The following is a 20,654-nucleotide window of genomic DNA, read 5'->3' on the forward strand; positions in this document are numbered from 1 at the left end:
TTATTTTACTTGTACATATCTATTCTATTTATTTTATTTTGTTAGTATGTTTGGTTTTTGTTCTCTGTCTCCCCCTTTTAGACTGTGAGCCCACTGTTGGGTAGGGACTGTCTCTATATGTTGCCAATTTGTATTGCCCAAGCGCTTAGTACAGTGCTCTGCACATAGTAAGCGCTCAATAAATACGATTGATCGATTGATTGTAAGCTCTTCGTGGGCAGGGAACGTTTCTGTTATGTTGTACTTCCCAAGTGCTTAGTACAGTGCTCTGCACATAGTAAGCGCTCAATAAATACAATTGATCGATTGATTGTAAGCTCTTCGTGGGCAGGGAACGTTTCTGTTATGTTGTACTCCCCCAAGCGCTTAGTAAGTGCTCAATAAATATAATTGACCGATTGACTGGCTCTCCCAAGGCCGGGAATCGATCATCTGGAAACTGGAGCAGTCGCACCTGCAGGACAAGTATCAGCTGTTCAAGCAGCAGGTCAAGGAGCAGTACAGCCTGCACGGACAGCAGCTGAGGGAGCGCCAGGAGAAGGTGAGGTGGTGTCCACCATCCGGGCCTCCGCACCGTCCCCCCAAGGACCCTTCTGGAGAAAAGACCCCTGGGTGCTTCTCGCTGCGGGGGCGGGAGAAAGCAGCAGGGCTTGGGAATACGGGCACATCCCTCTGAGCCGGTCGTGGGGCGGGTCTGGGACGTGATCATCATCATCAATCGTATTTATTGAGCGCTTACTAGGTGCAGAGCACTGTCCTAAGCGCTTGGGAAGTCCAAATTGGCAACATATAGAGACAGTCCCTACCCAACAGTGGGCTCACAGTCTAAAAGGGGGAGACAGAGAACAAAAACCATACTAACAAAATAAAATAAATAGAATAGATATGTACAAGTAGAATAAATAGAGTAATAAATATGTACAAACATATATACATATACATACAGTGCCGTGGGGAAGGGAAGGAGGTAAGATGGGGGGGATGAAGAGGGGGACGAGGGGGAGAGGAAGGAAGGGGCTCAGTCTGGGATCGCTTTTGATCCCGGGCGGCCCTTCCTTCCAGTCGCTCTGCCCCTCCAGAATGGCTTCGGGCCTTCTGGATCTGCCCCCCTCTCCCAACCCCGGTTTATGAGGAAGGGTTCTCCTCCAAACTCCATCATTAAACTAGAAACGAGAGGCAGCGGGCTCTAATAATAATAATAATAATAATGGTGGTATTTGTTAAGCGCTTACTACGTGCAAAGCACTGTTCTAAGCACTGGGGGCGGCTACGAGGTGATCAGGTTGGCCCACTTGGGGCTCACAGTCTTAATCCCCATTTGACAGATGAGGTAACTGAGGCCCAGAGAAGTGGCTTGCCCAAGTTCACACAGCTGAGAAGTGGCGGAGCCGGGATTCGAACCCATGACCCCAGACTCCCAAGCCCTCGCTCTTTCCACTGAGCCACGCTGCGTGGGTCATGAGCGTGGCATGGCGGAAAGGGAGTTCCAATCCCGCTCCGCCACTTGTCTTCTAACAGAAACAGTCTTCTAGACTGTGAGCCCACTGTTGGGTAGGGACTGTCTCTATATGTTGCCAACTTGTACTTCCCCAGCGCTTAGTCCAGTGCTTTGCCCACAGTAAGCGCTCCATAAATACGATTGATTGATTGACTGTCAGCTGCGTGACTTTGGGCGAGACACTTCACTTCTCTGTGCCTCAGTTCCCTCATCTGGAAACAGGGATTAAGACTGTGAGCCCCACGTGGGACAACCTGAGAACCTTATATTTACCCCAGCACTTGGCCCATAGTAAGCGCTTAAACGCTAAGACTATGAGCCCTGCGTGGGACAAACTGAGAACCCTATAGTTACCCCAGCACTTGGCCCATAGTAAGCGCTTAAATGCTAAGACTGTGAGCCCCACGTGGACAACCTGAGAACCCTATATTTACCCCAGCACTTGGCCCATAGTAAGCGCTTAAACACTAAGACTGTGAACCCCACGTGGGACAACCTGAGAACCCTATATTTACCCCAGCACTTGGCCCATAGTAAGCGCTTAAACGCTAAGACTGTGAGCCCTATGTGGGACAACCTGAGAACCCTATATTTACCCCAGCACTTGGCCCATAGTAAGCGCTTAAACTCCAAGACTGTGAGCCCCACGTGAGACAACCTGAGAACCCTATATTTACCCCAGCACTTGGCCCATAGTAAGCGCTTAAACTCCAAGACTGTGAGCCCTGCGTGGGACAACCTGATAACCTTGTATTTACCCCAGCGCTTGGCCCATAGTAAGCGCTTAAACGCTAAGACTGTGAGCCCCACGTAGGACAACCTGAGAACCTTATATTTACCCCAGCACTTGGCCCATAGTAAGCGCTTAAACACTAAGACTGTGAACCCCACGTGGGACAACCTGAGAACCCTATATTTACCCCAGCACTTGGCCCATAGTAAGCGCTTAAACACTAAGACTGTGAGCCCTGCGTGGGACAACCTGAGAACCTTATATTTACCCCAGCACTTGGCCCATAGTAAGCGCTTAAACGCTAAGACTGTGAGCCCCACGTGAGACAACCTGAGAACCCTATATTTACCCCAGCACTTGGCCCATAGTAAGCGCTTAAACTCCAAGACTGTGAGCCCCGCGTGGGACAACCTGAGAACCCTATATTTACCCCAGCACTTGGCCCATAGTAAGCACTTAAACGCTAAGACTGTGAGCCCCACGTGAGACAACCTGAGAACCCTATATTTACCCCAGCACTTGGCCCATAGTAAGCGCTTAAACTCCAAGACTGTGAGCCCCGCGTGGGACAACCTGAGAACCTTATATTTACCCCAGCACGTGGCCCATAGTAAGCGCTTAAACGCTAAGACTGTGAGCCCCGCGTGGGACAACCTGAGAACCTTATATTTACCCCAGCACTTGGCCCATAGTAAGCGCTTAAACTCCAAGACTGTGAGCCCCGCGTGGGGCAACCTGAGAACCCTATATTTACCCCAGCACTTGGCCCATAGTAAGCGCTTAAACGCTAAGACTGTGAACCCCGTGTTGGACAACCTGAGAACCCTATATTTACCCCAACACTTGGCCCATAGTAAGCGCTTAAACGCTAAGACTGTGAACCCCACGTGGGACAACCTGTGAACCCTATATTTACCCCAGCACGTGGCCCATAGTAAGCGCTTAAACGCTAAGACTGTGAGCCCCACGTGGGACAACCTGATAACCTTATATTTACCCCAGCACGTGGCCCATAGTAAGCGCTTAAACGCCAAGACTGCGAGCCCTGCGTGGGACAACCTGATAACCTTATAGTTACCCCAGCGCTTAGAACAGCGTTTGGCCCCTAGTAAGCGCTTACTAAGTACCATCATCATCCTCATCAGACTTTACCTAACTGCCACTTTGGCCCAGGCAAGGGAAACGAGCTGGAGCCGGGTCCCCCTTTTCCCACAAAATCCCCGTCAGGGCCGGTGGGTCACGGGGGCCCTGTACTTATCAGGAGAAGGAGCGAATGCACTGTTTCCACCACCTCCTCCGGGATGACCTCAGAAACAGGCAGGCCCAAGAAAGGAGCCGGCAGCTGAAGACCTGTCGTCTCCGCGCCAAGGAGCGCTTGGCCCAGTTCAAGGAGAGCCTGAAGAGCCAGGAGATGAGCGGCTCGGAGCACAGGGAACACATAAAACAGGTACCGTCTCCCTCGCGGGCCGGCGGCCCCAAAGTTTTCCTGCAGGGAAGGTCTGTCCCAGCCCCGGGGCAGCAGGTTAGGCGCAAAGCTGGCTTTCAGCCATGCTTTTGGGGAACACAAAGTGTGTCAGAGTCTTTTTAGCAACTCCAAACTCCGCTCCTGGCAGCCTCCTGGCACTCCGTGCTGCCTATAGAGACGGTCCCTACCCAACAGCGGGCTCACAGTCTAGAAGGAGGAGACAGACAACAAAGCAAGTAGACAGGCATCGATACCATCAAAGTAACTAGAATTATAGCTATTAAATAGAATAATAAATATACTATAATAAAGAAATATTGTATTGTAATAATAATAATGGCATTTATTAAGCGCTTACTATGGGCAAAGCACTGTATTAAGCGCTGGGGAGGTTACAAGGTGATCAGGTAGTGTGGCCTAGTGGAAAGAGTGGGAGACTGGGTGTCAGAGGACTTGCGCTCTAATCCAGGCTCTGCCCCTTGTCTGTGGTGTGATCTTGGGCAAGTCACTTGACTTCTCTGTGCCTCAGTTCCCTCCTCTGCAGAATGGAAGTTCTGTATATTCACTCATTCATTCATTCAATCATATTTATTGAGCACTTGCTGTGTGCAGAGCACATACTAGGGGCTTGGGAGGTACAAGCTGGCGACATATAGAGACGGTCCCTACCCAACAACGGGCTCACTGTTCTAAGGGCTCACTGTTCTAAGCGTATATATGCTTGTACATATTTATTACTCTATTTTACTTGTACATATTTACTATTCTGTTTATTTTATCTTGTTAATATGTTTTGTTTTGTTCTCTGTCTCCCCCTTCTAGACTGTGAGCCCGCTGTCGGGTAGGGACCGTCTCTATATGTCGCCAACTTGTACTTCCCAAGCGCTTAGTACAGTGCTGTGCACACAGTAAGCGCTCAATAAATACAACAATGAATGAATGAATGAATTGGGAAGCAGCGTGGCTCAGTGGAAAGAGCCGGGGCTTTGGAGTCAGAGGTCATGGGTTCAAATCCCAGCTCCGCCACTTGTCAGCTGTGGGACTCTGGGCAAGTCACTTCACTTCTCTGGGCCTCAGTTCCCTCATCTGTCAAATGGGGATGAAGACCGTGAGCCCCCCGTGGGACGGCTTGATCACCTGGTAACCTCCCCAGCGCTCAGAACGGTGTTTGGCACAGAGTAAGCGCTTAATAAATGCCATTGTTATTATTATTATCGGGTAAAATTACCGAAAATTCCGTGACTCCCCTGAATCACTGACCCGGCTGCCTCAGTTCCTGCTGTCTGGAGGGGCTCGGGAAGCCCCGGCCACTAGCCCCTTTCCCCCCCTTCCCCAGTTCCTGCAGGAAGAGGAAGCGCGCCAGAAAGCTGAGGCTGAGGAGCAGCTGAAACATCACCAGGAGCAGCTGCAGGAGCTGCAGGGACAGCTGGAGGCCAACGAGGATGAGATGGGACAGATGCAGGTGAGTCCGGCGTCCTGACCAAATTACGATAATACGTTAAGCGCCGTGCACCTGGCACTGTTCTAAGCACTGGGGCAGCTGCAAGTTAGGTTGGATGCCATCCCTGTCCCACATGGGGCTCACAGTCCTAATCTCCATCTTACAGATGAGGTAACTGAGGCACGGAAAAGTGACGTGACTCGCCCAAGATCACCCAGCAGACGAGTAGCAGGGCCAGGATTAGAACCCACAGGTCCTTCTGGGTTCATATGTTGCCAACTTGTACTTCCCAAGCGCTTAGTACAGTGCTCTGCACACAGTAAGCGCTCAATAAATACGATTGATGATGATGATGATGGCTCCCAGGCCTGGGCTCTAACCACTAAACCACGCTGCTTTTCTCTCTACCTCTCTTCAGTTTGAGGATCTCTCCCAGGCTGGGAGGTGGAGATTAAGGCAGGGAGGGCTGGCGGGATATTTTTAGAGCCCAAGGTAGAGCGTGAAAGTCTCCGGCTTCTGGTTCTTCCTCTCTGTGGGAGCAGGTGTGCCTGCCCTCAGATATCCTTCTGAAGGCATTAAAAATAATTGTCTGCTGGCTGATGGCCAACGGGTTAGGCAGAGAGCCTCGAAGGTGCAGAAAAGTTCAGGACAGGTCACCCCACTCCTCAAAAAACTCCAGTGGTTGCCTCTGTACCTACATCAAACAAAAACTCCTCACCATTGGCTTTAGAGGCGTTTCAAACACCTTGCCTCCTCCTACTTTAATTTAATTTAAATTAAATTAAATTTACTTTACTTAAATTTACTTTAAGTAAATTTTACTTTACTTTAATTAAATTTACTTTAATTTAATTTAAATTAAAATCCTACCACCCGGTCCATGCCACTTCTCTAGCGCTAACCTTCTCACTGGTCTCAGTCTCGTCTTTCTCACCGCTGACCCCTCGCCCGCCATCCCGCCTCTGGCCTGGACCACCCTTCCTTCTCAAATCCAACGGACAATGACTCCCCACTACTTCGAAACCCTTACTGAAGGCACATCTCCTCCAAGAGGCCTTCCCAGACTAAGCCCCCCGCTTTCCTCTTCACCCACTCCCTTCTGCGTCACCCTGACTTGCTCCCTTTTTTCTTTCCCCATCCCATCCCCGCAGCACCTAGGGACATATCTGTAATATCTGTCTCCCCGTGACTCTAGACTGTGAGCTCGTTGTGGGCAGGGAATGTGTCTATTGTTGCACTGTACCCTCCCAAGCACTTAGTACAGCACACAGTAAGCGCCCCGTAAATACGATCGAATGAATGACCACCACCCCCACCACCAGAATCCCGTTAACATAAAAACCTTAATGATGATAAATTGAAATTGTGGTATTTGTTAATAATAATAATAATGATGGTATTTGTTAAGCGCTTACTATGTGCCGAGCACTGTTCTAAGCACTGGGGGAATACGAGGTGATTGGGTTGTCCAGTGTGGGGCTCACAATCTTAACCCCCATTTTACAGATTAGGTAACTGAGGTCCAGAGAAGTGACTTGCCCAAAGTCACACAGCTGACAATTGGCGGAGCCAGGATTTGAACCCGTGACCTCTGACTCCAAAGCCCGGGCTCTTTCCACGGAGCCACGCTGCTTCTCCAGTTGAGCGTTTACTTGATGCCAAGCACTGTCCTACACACGGGAGTAGATTTAATCAATCAATCAATCGTATTTATTGAGCGCTTACTGTGTGCAGAGCACTGTACTAAGCGCTTGGGAAGTACAAGTTGGCAACATATAGAGACGGTCCCTACCCAACAGTGGACTCACAGTCTAAAAGGGGGAAGATTTAAGACAATCAGATCGGACACAGTCACTGTACTACACACGGAAGTGGATTTAAGACAATCACATCGGACACAGTCACTGTACTACACACGGGAGTAGATTTAAGACAATTAGATTGGACACAGTCACTGTACTGCACACGGGAGTAGATTTAAGACAATCAGATCGGACACAGTCCCTGTCCCACATGGGGCTCAGAGTCTAAGCGCTTAGTACAGTGCTCTGCACAGAGTAAGCGCTCAATAAATACGATTGATGATGATAAACGGGAGAAAAAACAGGGATTTTACAGGCGAAGTAACTGACAAGTGAAGTGATTTTTTCCCGAGGTCCGAGAGGAGGCAAGGGGCAGAGCCAGGTCCCCGATTCCCAGGCCCCGGGCTCTTTCCACTAGGCCACACCGCTTCCCCCCGCGGCCCCCAAGCTCCTCTCCCAGCTCCCGCACCAGACATCTGTCCTTACGGTCGTCGCTCTTCCTCTCGCGACTCGGTAGGACGCCAGTCGCTTCCGAGCCTAGGGACCCCTCGATTCCGATGAAAAGTTGCAGGGGGAAATCAGCTACCCTGGCAGAGCAGAACGAGATGGCAGAGGCCGGCTGGGTGGACACGGTGAGGAGGTAAAGATTGAGGTACGGTGAGCAGGTTGGAATCAGAGGAGTGAAGTGAGCGGTCTGGGTTGTGACAGGAAATCAGGGAGGTAAAAAAGGAGCCGGCGAGGCCAGTCGGGCCTAGCGGAAAGAGCAGAGGCCTGGGACTCGGGAAACCTGGGCTCTAATCCTGGCTCTGCCACCTGTCAGCGGTGTGACCTTGGGAAAGTCACTTCAGTGACTGTGCCTTGATTTCTTCATCTGTCACACCGGATTCAATCCCTATACGATCACTACCTGTACAATCCCAGCTCCACCAATTGTCCCCAATTTGGGCAAGTCACTTAACTTCTCGATGCCTCAGTTACCTCATCTGTAAAATCAGACTGTGAGCCCCCCGGGGGACAACCTGATCACCTTGTAACCTCCGCCAGCGCTTAGAACAGTGCTCTGCACATAGTAAGTGCTTAATAAATGCCATTATTATTATTATACTCCCTCCTCATCAGACTATGGGAGACAGGGACCCGTCTGACCTGATTATCTCCTGATTATCTGATATCTACCCGAGCAGTTCCTGCAGTGCTTGGCACATTAGTACCATCAATCATATTTATTGAGTGTTTACTGTGCAGCGCACTGTACTAAGCGCTTGGGAGAGTACAGCCCAACCATATAACAGACACATTCCCTGCCCACTGAGAGCTTACGGACTAGAGGGAAAGTATTTTAAAGGTATTACAATTATCATGCCATTTAGGGTTTGCCGTTCAACACTTGGCATCCCTCAGGGGGAAGGGTGATGGAATCTAAAAACTAAACAGCGAAGTTGTCGGCAGCACTCAGGAATACCGGTCATTAAGACGCACGTGACATCACTTGTGTGATGCCAGGCTCGCAGCGGAACGGGATGACAACCCCCGTGCCCTTTTGCAGACATATGCCAGGCTTACCTGGCCCTCACGCATTTTTCCTGGGGGCCCCCGGCCCCCCAATTTGCTCTAGAACCGGTTCCCGTGAACCTGGTGTCCTCCCCGAGCTCAGTGGCCGGGATCGCAGCAGAGGGCTGGGTGCTGAAAATTAAAATCCTGGTTATAAATCAATCAATTAATTGTACTTATCGAGCGCAGAGCCCGCTGTTGCGTAGGGACCGTCTCTATATGTTGCCGACTTGTACTTCCCAAGTGCTCAGTGCAGTGCTCTTCACACAGTAAGTGCTCAATAAATCATCATCATCATCAATCGTATTTATTGAGTGCTTACTATGTGCAGAGCACTGTAAGCGCTTGGGAAGTACAAATTGGCAACATATAGAGACAGTCCCTACCCAACAGTGGGCGATTGAATGAATGAATGAATGCTGAGCACTGTACTAAGCGCTTAGGAGAGTACAATATAAGAGTTATAAAGGCGGCCTAGCATTGCTTCCATGCCAGACCGAGGACAGGCTGGCCCCCAGAGTGGACAACTGGTCACCCTGATAGCAACTGCTATTATTATTATTATTATCCATACCCTGATAACAACTGCTATGGGTCAGGGTATGGATAATAATAATAATAATAATAATAGTGGCATTTATTAAGCACTTACTATGCGCAAAGCACTGTTCTAAGCGCTGGGGAGGTTACAAGGTGATCAGGTTGTCCCACGGGCAGTTCAGAGTCTTAATCCCCATTTTACCGACGAGGGAACTGAGGCCCAGAGAAGTGAAGTGACTTGCCCAAAGTCACACAGCTAAGTGGCAGAGCAGGGATTTGAACCCGTTACCTCTGACTCCAAAGCCCGGGCTCGTTCTGGGCTGGATGATCACAGTTTGCGGCTACTGCTAGAAGCCAGAGAAACGGAGACGCGCCCTTCTACCCTAGGGGCTCTGTAAGCTCATTCATTCAGTCGTATTTATTGAGCGCTTACTGCGTGCAGAGCACTGGACTGAGCGCTTGGGAAGTACAAGTTGGCAACATACAGAGACGGTCCCTACCCAACAGTGGGCTCACAGTCTGGAAGTTGATGCCTTTTCTCCGCTCCCCAGGCTGAAAAAGTCCGCCTCCTGAAAGACCAGGAAAACAAAAAACTAACAAGGCTGGACGACGAACACACCATGGAGCTCAGAGAATGGCGGGAGAGACTAGTCACGCGCAAAGAGGTAGCGCTCGCGGCCGGGCGGCCGGGAGGTTGGGAGGAGAGCCAGTGGCCCGGAGAGGGCCGGATGAGGTGCGGTCATCGCTCCGGAGCCGGGAACGCGGCTGGACCGGCCCCTCTCGGGCACAGGATGGGAAACACAAGACCAGGCCTCAAGCCCCGGGAAGCTCCGAGGGATAATGAGGGAGTGGAAAAGAACAGGCAGGCTGGGGAGGGAGTGGCGGGGCCTGCTAAGGCGGGAGGGAAGGGAACGAGCCACGGGGGACAAGAAGAGGCCAAGACATGATTGGGGTCTGGCTGCTCCCACACAGGACGGCTTGACTTCCTTTCTCCGCAGCTGCCTCAGGGGAGGTGCAGAAAGTGCTCGGCGGAACCACGGTTTCCTCCTTCCTCCTCTACAGATGCTGGAGGACGGGCTCTCGAGCAGACCCCCGCTTGGCGTCCCCGGGTCGCGGCGAGGGAGTGAGAGCGGCTGGAGGCTGTCCCGCTTCTTCCCCGTGTTCCACTAACCTCCTGGTCGGCGTCTCCCGGGAAGCTTGGACTCCCAATCCAGCCAGGGCATTCACTGAGTGCTCGCTGTCTGCTGAGCACTGTGCGAAGCGTTTGGGAGAGTCCGGTCCTATGGAGTTGGTAGACATGATCATTTACTGAGTGCCTGAGTGCTTGTTGTCTGATGAACACTGTACGAAGCGCTTCAGAGAGTCCAGTACTATGGAGTTGGTAGACATGATCATTCACTGAGTGCTCGCTGTCTGCTGAGCACTGTGCGAAGCGCTTGGGAGAGTCCAGTACTATGGAGTTGGTAGACATGATCATTCACTGAGTGCTCGCTGTCTGCTGAGCACTGTGCGAAGCACTTGGGAGAGTCCGGTACTATGGAGTTGGTAGACATGATCATTTACTGAGTGCTCGCTGTCTGCTGAGCACCGTGCGAAGCGCTTGGGAGAGTCCGGTCCTATGGAGTTGGTAGACATGATCATTTACTGAGTGCTCGCTGTCTGCTGAGCACCGTGCGAAGCGCTTGGGAGAGTCCAGTACTATGGAGTTGGTAGACATGATCATTCACTGAGTGCTCGCTGTCTGCTGAGCACTGTGCGAAGCACTTGGGAGAGTCCGGTCCTATGGAGTTGGTAGACATGATCATTTACTGAGTGCTCGCTGTCTGCTGAGCACTGTGCGAAGCGTTTGGGAGAGTCTGGTACTATGGAGTTGGTAGACATCATGATGATGATGATGGCATTTATTAAGCGCTTACTATATGCCAAGCACTGTTCTAAGTGCTGGGGAGGATACAAAGTGATTAGATTGTCCCACGTGGGGCTCACAGACTTAATCCCCATTTTACAGATGAGGGAACTGAGGCACAGAGAAGTCAAGTAACTTGCCCAAAGTCACACAGCTGACAAGTGGTGGAGCCGGGATTCGAACCCATGACCTCTGACTCCAAAGCCCAGGCTCTTTCCACTGAGCCACGCTGCTTCAAAGCACTTACTATGTGTAAAGCACTGTTCTAAGCGCTGGGGGGGATACAAGGTGATCAGGTTGTCCCACGTGGGGCTCACAGGCTTAATCCCCATTTTACAGATGAGGGAACTGAGGCTCAGAGAAGCAAAGTGACTTGCCCAAGGTCACACAGCAGACATGTGGCGGAGCCGGGATTCGAACCCATGACCTCTGACTCCAATGGCCGGGCTCTTTCCACTGAGCCACGCTGCTTCTCATGATCATGAGACATGATCATTTACTGAGTGCTCGCTGTCCGCTGAGCAGTGTACGAAGCGCTTGGGAGAGTCCGGTACTATGGAGTTGGTAGACATGATCACTTACTGAGTGCCTGAGTGCTCACTGTCTGCTGAGCACTGTACGAAGCGCTTGGGAGAGTCCGGCCCTATGGAGTTGGTAGATATGATCATTTACTGAGCGCTCGCTGTCTGCTGAGCACTGTACAAAGCGCTTGGGAGAGTCCAGCCCTATGGAGTTGGTAGACATGATCATTTACTGAGTGCTCGCTGTCTGCTGAGCACCGTGCGAAGCGCTTGGGAGAGTCCGGTACTATGGAGTTGATAGACATGATCATTCACTGAGTGCTCGCTGTCTGCTGAGCACTGTATGAAGCGCTTGGGAGAGTCCGGTACTGTGGAGTTCGTAGACATCATGATGATGATGATGATGGCATTTATTAAGCGCTTACTATATGCCAAGCACTGTTCTAAGTGCTGGGGAGGATACAAAGTGATTAGGTTGTCCCACGTGGGGCTCACAGACTTAATCCCCATTTTACAGATGAGGGAACTGAGGCACAGAGAAGTCAAGTAACTTGCCCAAAGTCACACAGCTGACAAGTGGCGGAGCCGGGATTCGAACCCATGACCTCTGACTCCAAAGCCTGGGCTCTTTCCACTGAGCCACGCTGCTTCTCATGATCGTGAGACATGATCATTTACTGAGTGCTCGCTGTCCGCTGAGCACTGTACGAAGCGCTTGGGAGAGTCCGGTACTATGGAGTTGGTAGACATGATCACTTACTGAGTGCCTGAGTGCTCGCTGTCTGCTGAGCACTGTACGAAGCGCTTGGGAAAGTCCAGCCCTATGGAGTTGGTAGACATGATCATTTACTGAGTGCTCACTGTCTGCTGAGCACTGTACAAAGCGCTTGGGAGAGTCCGGTCCTATGAAGTTAGTAGATATGATCATTTACTGAGTGCTCGCTGTCTGCTGAGCACTGTACGAAGCGCTTGGGAGAGTCCAGCCCTATGGAGTTGGTAGACATGATCATTTACTGAGTGCTCACTGTCTGCTGAGCACTGTGCAAAGCGCTTGGGAGAGTCCAGTACTATGGAGTTGGTAGACATGATCCCTGCCCTCAAGGAACTTAGTCCATAGCGGGAGGGAAAAATTAAAGGAGCTGTAAAAAGATAAGGGAAGCGGCAGAGTAGAAGGATATGCAATAATAATAATGATGGCATTTATTCAGCGCTTACTATGTGCAGAGCACTGTTCTAAGCGCTATGTACAGAGGTTACAGTCGGGGCTGAGGTGGAGTAAGTACCTAAGTACTTATCAATCAATCAATCAATCGTATTTACTGAGCCCTTACTGTGTGCAGAGCACTGTACTAAGTGCTTGGGAAGTACAAGTTGGCAACACATAGAGACAGTCCCTACCCAACAGCGGGCTCACAGGCTAGAAGGGGGAGACAGAGAACAAAACCAAACATACTAACAAAATAAAATAAATAGAATAGCTATGTACAAGTAAAATAAATAAATAAATAGAGTAATAAATATGTACAAACATCTATACATATATACAGGTGCTGTGGGGAAGGGAAGGAGGTAAGATGGGGGGGTGGAGGGGGGACGAGGGGGAGAGGAAGGAAGGGGCTCAGTCTGGGAAGTACTTATGAGACACAGACTTGAGTGCTTACACAACAGAACGATAATAATAAAAATATGGTATTAAGTGCTTACTATGGGCCGAGCACCGCTCTAAGCACCGGGAGAGATATACAGGGTAATCAGGTTGTCCCACGTGGGGCTCACAGTCTTAATCCCCATTTTACAGATGAGGGAACTGAGGCACAGAGAAGTTAAGCGGCTTGCCCAAGGTCACACAGCAGACTAGGGGCGGACCCATGTCCTTTGATTCCCAAGCCCACGCTCTTGTCACTAAGCCATGCTGCTTCCCGAAGCGAGGAGATGAGAGGTTAGTCAGGCAAGGCCTCTTGGAGGAGATATGATTTTAGGAGGGCTTTGAAGATGGGGAGAGTAGTAGTCAGTCGGATATAATAATAATAATGGCATTTATTAAGCGCTTACTATGTGCAAAGCACTGTTCAAAGCACTGGAGTGGTTATGATGTGATGATCAGGTGGTCCCACGGGGGGCTCACAGTCTTAATCCCCATTTTCCAAATGAGGGAACTGAGGCCCAGAGAAGTTAAGCGACTTGCCCAAAGTCACACAGCCGACAGTTGGCGGAGCCGGGATTTGAACCCATGACCTCTGGCTCCAAAGCCCGGGCTCTTTCCACTGAGCCACGGAGCGAGTTCCAGTCGGGAGGAGGCTGTGGGCAAGGGACTGACAGTGAGAGAGACAAGACTGAGGTTCAGTAAGTAGCAGCAGCGAGGCCTAGTGGAAAGACCACGGGCCTGGAGGAACTGGGTTCTAATTCCGGCTTCGCCATCTGTCTGCTGTATGACCTTGGGCAAGTCACTTCTCTGTGCTTCAGCTACCTTATCTGTAGCATTTTTTGAGCGCTGGCTCTGTGTTAAGCGCTAAGTGTTGGATAGATGCAAGCTAATTAGGCCCCACATGGGGCTCACAGTCTAATTAAGATTGATTGATTGACGGACATCTTCATAGTGGGCTGTTTTGTCGGTTTTCAGAGCCTCGCTTTCAGGAGTAGAAGGCGTGTTGAGAACACTGAACCGTTCTGGCTGGCTGTTTAGGTTTCCCTCCTAGCCTGGGATAATAATAATATTAATATTAATATTAATAATAATAATGATAATAATAATAATCTGTCTAGATTACAGGGATCCATCTAGAGTCAGCCTCACGCCTTGGAGGAGCCGCGCTGGCCCGAACAGGGCCATTTAATTTCTTCAGCCGTGTGCCAGTGTTTGTGGCGTCACGGCAGTGGGCACGGCCCTGGAGCTCTTCAGCCTTGGCATCCCGCCACCTTAATTCGATTGGCAGTTCGGCTTTCCAAAACACCTCCCTTCCGTCTCGGAGCTTGGGTGCCGCACAATTCTGTGGGTGCGATCAATCAATCATATTTATTGAGCGCTTACTGTGTGCAGAGCACTGTACTAAGCGCTTGGGAAGTCCAAGTTGGCAACATAGAGAGATGGTCCCTACCCAACAGTGGGCTCGCAATAATAATAATAATAATAATAATAATAATAATAATAATAATAATAATAACAATAATAATGTTGGCATTTGTTAAGCGCTTACTATGTGCAAAGCACTGTTCTACGCGCTGGGGGGGGGATACGAAGTGATCAGGTTGTCCCCCATGGGGCTCACAGTCTTCATCCCCATTTTACAGATGAGGGAACTGAGGCTCAGAGAAGTAACTTGCCCAAGGTCACACAGCCGACAATTGGTGGAGCCAGGATTCGAACCCACGACCTCTGACTCCAAAGCCCGGGCTCTTTCCACTGAGCCACGCTTTAGCAACCAGGGGCCCTTTGATCTCCTTCCTACAAGATTGAGAAGCAGCGTGGGTCAGTGGAAAGAGCCCGGGCTTTGGAGTCAGAGGTCGTGGGTTCAAACCCTGCCTCCGCCCCATGTCTGCTGTTTGACCTTGGGCAAGTCACTTAACTTCTCTGAGCCTCAGTTCCCTCATCTGTAAAATGGGGATTAAGACTGTGAGCCCCATGAGGGACAACTTGATCACCTTGTATTTCCCCAGCGCCTAGAACTCTGCACGTAGTAAGCACTTAACAAATGCCATTATTATTATTATTAAGTCACTTCTCTGGGCCTCAGTTCCCTCATCTGTAAAATGGGGATTAAGTTTGTGAGCCCCACGTGGGGCAGCCTGATCACCTTGTATCCCCCCCGGCGCTTACAACAGAGCTTTGCACATAGTAAGCGCTTAACAAATACCATTATTATTATTTTATTATTATTCCTAGAGCTAAGGAACCTCTTCCTGCAGGGCAGGTGAAAAACAGGCTTTGAGGGAAATATTCCTTTCCCTCATCATCATCGTTCTTATTATTTCTTCCATTTAGCCCTTATTCTGTGCTGTCAGAGCTACAATTGGGTTTTCTTCCTTATTCCTTTGCAGCCGACCACACGGTAACCCCGGGATCCAGGGATAGGGAATGCTATCCCCCTCTAAAATTAGCACAGTGGAAAAGCAGCAAAATCCAGAGCCCCAGCGTCGGGAGCGAATGGCACTTACTGAGCGCTTACAAGGTGCAGAGCACTGTACTAAGCGCTTGAGAGAGTTCAACACAACGGAGTTGGTAGACAGGTTCCCCGGCCACAATGAGCTTACAGTTTAGACCCAACTCACGGCTCAATAGTGAGACGGACGTCTCTCCGAAACAGGTGTTATCTTGAGTGTAAAATCAATCAATCATATTTAATAATAATAAGAAGAAGAATGATGGCATTTATTAAGCACTTACTATGTGCAAAGCACTGTTCTAAGCGCTGGGGAGGTTACAAGAGGATCGGGTTCTCCCACAGTGGGCTCCCAGTTTTAATCCCCATTTTACAGATGAGGTAACTGAGGCACAGAAAAGGTAAGTGGCTTGCCCAAGGTCACACAGCTAATTGGCGGAGCTGGAATTTGAACCCATGACCTCTGACTCCAAAGCCCAGGCTCTTTCCACTGAGCCACATTGAAGAATAATAATAATAACAATGGTATTTGTTATGCGCTTACTATGTGCAAATAATAATAATAATAATAATGTTGGTATTTGTTAAAGCACTGTTCTAAGCGTTGGGGGGGATACAAGGTGATCAGGTTGCCCCACGGGGGGCTCACAGTCTTAATCCCCATTTTACAGATGGGGGAACTGAGGCACAGAAGTTAAGTGGCTTGCCCAAGGTCACACAGCTGACTAGTGGCGGAGTCGATATTCGAACCCACGACCTCTGACTCCCAAGCCCGGGCTCTTTCCACTGAGCCACGCTGCTTCTCGCTTACTGTGTGCAGAGCACTGTACTAAGCGCTTGGGAGAGTACAATATAACAGAGTTGGTAATAATAATAATAATGGCATTTATTAAGCGCTTATTATGTACCAAGCACTGGTGGATACAGTCCCCGCCCACAATGAGCTTACAGTCCTAACACTGGCTTTCCCAGTGAAAAGGATTACTTTCCAGCGCTTAGAACAGTGCTTGGCACATAGTAAGCGCTTCCTTGTACATATCTATTCTATTTATTTTATTTTGTTTGTATGTTTGGTTTTGTTCTCCGTCTCCCCCTTTTAGACTGTGAGCCCACCGTTGGGTAGGGACTGTCTCTATATGTTGCCAAGTTGGACTTCCCAAGCGCTTAGTACAGTGCTCTGCACACAGTAAGCGCTCAATAAATATGATTGATTGGTTGATTGAACAGGTGGCTAATTTCGGGGAGGACTATGGCGTTTTTCCCCATTGTCATTTCACAGTTCACGAACCTCCCCTCGAAACAATTTTCAAGTTGTCGCCCTTCTCTCAACCCCTCTCCACTCCCCTTGAGACTCCTCTACACAGACACGCACACACTCACCCACACAATACACACGTTTTGAGACACCCGGCTCCAAATCTGTTCCCTGTTCCCTGGGAGAAGTGCTGTTTTAGCAGCCGGAGGATTCCCATTTTCCCAACTGTTTAGCAGGGGGATTTCTGCTCTGCACACAGTAATGGCTCAATAAATACAACTGAATGAATGAATGAATCTAATTCCGGCTCCGCCACTTGTCTGTTGGGACACTGGGCAAGTCACTCCTCTGTTCCTCAGTACCTCTTCTAGACTGTGAGCCCACTGTTGGGTAGGGACCATCTCTATAGTTACCAACTTGGACTTCCCAAGCGCTTAGTACAGTGCTCTGCACACAGTAAGCGCTCAATAAATACGACTGAATGAATGAAAAATGTCAGAGCAACGGGGGGACAGTCAGCCGTTAGCTCTATCACCCTCCTACCTCACTATGCTCCAGGAAATCTATCAATCAATCAATCGTATTTATTGAGCGCTTACTGTGTGCAGAGCACTGGACTAGGCACTTGGGAAGTACAAGTCGGCAGCATATAGAGACAGTCCCTACCCAACAGCGGGCTCACAGTCTAGAAGGGGGAGACAGAGAACAAAACCAAACAGACTAACAAAATAAAATAAATAGAATAGATATGTACAGGTAAAATAAATAAATAAATAGAGTAATAAATATGTACAAACATATATACATATATACAGGTGCTGTGGGGAAGGGAAGGAGGTAAGATGTGGGGGATGGAACTGCCCGGGAGGGAAGGAAAAAAGGCAGCATCGAAGGCTGGCTCTTTTTGCCCTCGGAGTCTCAGCTGAAGCAGAAAGATCAATCAATCAATCAATCAATCGTATTTATTTAGCGCTTACTGTGTGCAGAGCACTGGACTAAGCGCTTGGGAAGTCCAAGTCGGCAACATATAGAGACAGTCCCTACCCAACAGTGGGCTCACAGTCTAAAAGGGGGAGACAGAGAACAAAACCAGACTAACAAAATAAAATAAATAGAATAGATAGGTACAGGTAAAATAAATAAATAAATAAATAGAGTAATAAATTTGTACAAACATATATACAGGTGCTGTAGGGAAGGGAAGGAGGTAAGATGGGGGGATGGAACTGCCTGGGAGGGAAGGAAAAAAGGCAGGGTCGAAGGCTGGCTCTTTTTGCCCTCAGAGTCTCAGCCGAAGCAGAAAGATCAATCAATCAATCAGTCGTATTTATTGAGCGCTTACTGTGTGCAGAGCACTGTACTAAGTGCTTGGGAAGTACAAGTTGGCAACGTATACAGACAGTCCCTACCCAACAGTGGGCTCACAGTCTAAAAGGGGGAGACAGAGAACAAAACCAGACTAACAAAATAAAATAAATAGAATAGATATGTACAGGTAAAATAATTAGAGTAATAAATATGTACAAACATATATACATATATACAGGTGCTGTAGGGAAGGGAAGGAGGAAAGATGTGGGGGATGGAACTGCCCGGGAGGGAAGGAAAAAAGGCAGCGTCGAAGGCTGGCTCTTTTTGCCCTCGGAGTCTCAGCCGAAGCAGAAAGATCGATCAATCAATCAACCAATCGTATTTATTGAGCGCTTACTGTGTGCAGAGCACTGTACTAAGCACTTGGGAAGGACAAGTCGGCAACACACAGAGACAGTCCCTACCCAACAGCGGGCTCACAGTCTAGAAAGGGGAGACAGAGAACAAAACCAAACATACTAACAAAATAAAATAAATAGAATAGATATGTACAAGTAAAATAAATATGTACAAACATATATACATATATACAGGTGCTGTGGGGAAGTGAAGGAGGAAAGATGTGGGGGATGGAACTGCCCGGGAGGGAAGGAAAAGAGGCAGCGTCGAAGGCTGGCTCTTTTTGCCCTCGGAGTCTCAGCCGAAGCAGAAAGTTCAATCAGTCAATCAATCAATCGTATTTATTGAGCACTTACTGTGTGCAGAGCACTGGACTAAGCGCTTGGGAAGTCCAAGTTGGCAACATATAGAGACGGTCCCTACCCAACAGTGGGCTCACAGTCTAAAAGGAGGAGAGAGAGAACAAAACCAAACAGACTAACAAAATAAAATAAATAGAATAGATATGTACAGGTAAAATAAACAAATAAATAGAGTAATAAACATGTACAAACATATATACATATATACAGGTGCTGTGGGGAAGGGAAGGAGGTAAGACGGGGGGATGGAACTGCCCGGGAGGGAAGGAAAAAAGGCAGCATCGAAGGGTGGCTCTTTTTGCCCTCGGAGTCTCAGCCGAAGCAGAAAGATCAATCAATCAATCAATCAATCGTATTTATTGAGCGCTTACTGTGTGCAGAGCACTGGACTAAGCGCTTGGGAAGTCCAAGTTGGCAACATATAGAGACAGTCCCTACCCAACAGTGGGCTCACAGTCTAAAAGGGGGAGACAGAGAACAAAACCAGACTACCAAAATAAAATAAATAGAATAGATATGTACAGGTAAAATAAATAGAGTAATAAAGATGTACAAAGATGTGGCGGTTCGTTAAACCCTCCCTCAATCTCCAGGCCTGGTAAGATTTCCTTCCCCTGGAAGCCGAGAAAGACTCTACAGAGGAAATTCATGTGCGCAACAAATGCCAAAACCCTTTTCTCCCTCTAAAAGTCAAGGGGAGACGGAATTGTCACGAAGGCAACTTCGAAACAAGCAGTTCAGTGGCTGCTTTCTGCCTGGCTCGAACAGGAAGCCTTTCAATCCCGAATGAATCGCGTATTGTCACGTCCCCCCATTTAGAGAAAGACGGAACTGGGAATTTTCAAGGGCTCGTGTTCTTTGAGGCCTGAAGACAAACACCCTGCTGTCCCGCTCAGCGGCTATTTAGGACGTCTAAGCGCTTACTCTGCGCTACGCGCTACGGCGCTTGTCGCGTGGGCCTGACATCCATCATCAATCGTATTTATTGAGTGCTTACTATGTGCAGAGCGCTGTACTAAGCGCTTGGGGAGTACAAATTGGCAACATATAGAGACAGTCCCTACCCAACAGTGGGCTCACAGTCTAAAAGGGGGAGTCTAAAAATCCATCTGAACTCAGGCGCCGTCACAATCTCTGTTTCACGCTGGAAAATGCAGCAAAACCCCCAGAGACGGAAAACTGAAGCGGGGTCATTTATATTCAGAGCTTAGGCCCCATTTGGACTGGTGACAGCAAGGAGTTTAAATCAATCAGCGGCACTTTTTGAGTGCTTACTGTGTGCAGAGCCCTGTACAAAGCACTTGGGAGAGTATCATGCAACAGACTTGATAGACACATAAATTATGGATTATAAAATATTTATATATTATATATTATGTATTTATATTTAACATTTACATTAAAATAAATATAAAATATAAAATAAATATTTATATTTATTTATATATTATGTATTATTTATATATTTGTATATTATATTTAATATATATTTAATATATATTATATTAAATGCGTCTCCCCATCTAGACCACAAGCTCCTTATGGGCAGGGAACATGACTGCTAATGCTGTTGTATTGTACTCTCCCAAGCGCTTAGTACAGTGCTGCTCTAGACTGTGAGCCCACTGTTGGGTAGAGACTGTATATGTTGCCAACTTGCACTTCCCAAGAGCTTAGTACAGTGCTCTGCACATAGTAAGCGCTCAATAAATACGATTGATGATGATGATGATGATGATGTTGCCAACTTGTACTTCCCAAGCGCTTAGCAGT

The 20,654-nt window shown here is 48.7% G+C and overlaps 1 protein-coding gene across 1 annotated transcript in view; it reads left to right on the top strand.

The window, feature by feature from the left end:
- Positions 1-10,200, top strand: part of LOC119939632 (serine/threonine-protein kinase 10-like) — a 60,234-nt gene extending 50,034 nt beyond the window's left edge. Inside the window, exons 14-18 of the mRNA XM_038759761.1 lie at positions 417-541; positions 3,493-3,678; positions 5,033-5,158; positions 9,582-9,695; positions 10,093-10,200. Coding sequence (XP_038615689.1) covers positions 417-541; positions 3,493-3,678; positions 5,033-5,158; positions 9,582-9,695; positions 10,093-10,200 — 659 coding nt within the window. The remainder of the gene's footprint in view (positions 1-416; positions 542-3,492; positions 3,679-5,032; positions 5,159-9,581; positions 9,696-10,092) is intronic.
- The last annotated feature ends 10,454 nt before the right edge of the window (positions 10,201-20,654 follow it).

This window comes from Tachyglossus aculeatus, chromosome 17, assembly GCF_015852505.1.
Source record: "Tachyglossus aculeatus isolate mTacAcu1 chromosome 17, mTacAcu1.pri, whole genome shotgun sequence".
NCBI lineage: Eukaryota > Metazoa > Chordata > Mammalia > Monotremata > Tachyglossidae > Tachyglossus > Tachyglossus aculeatus.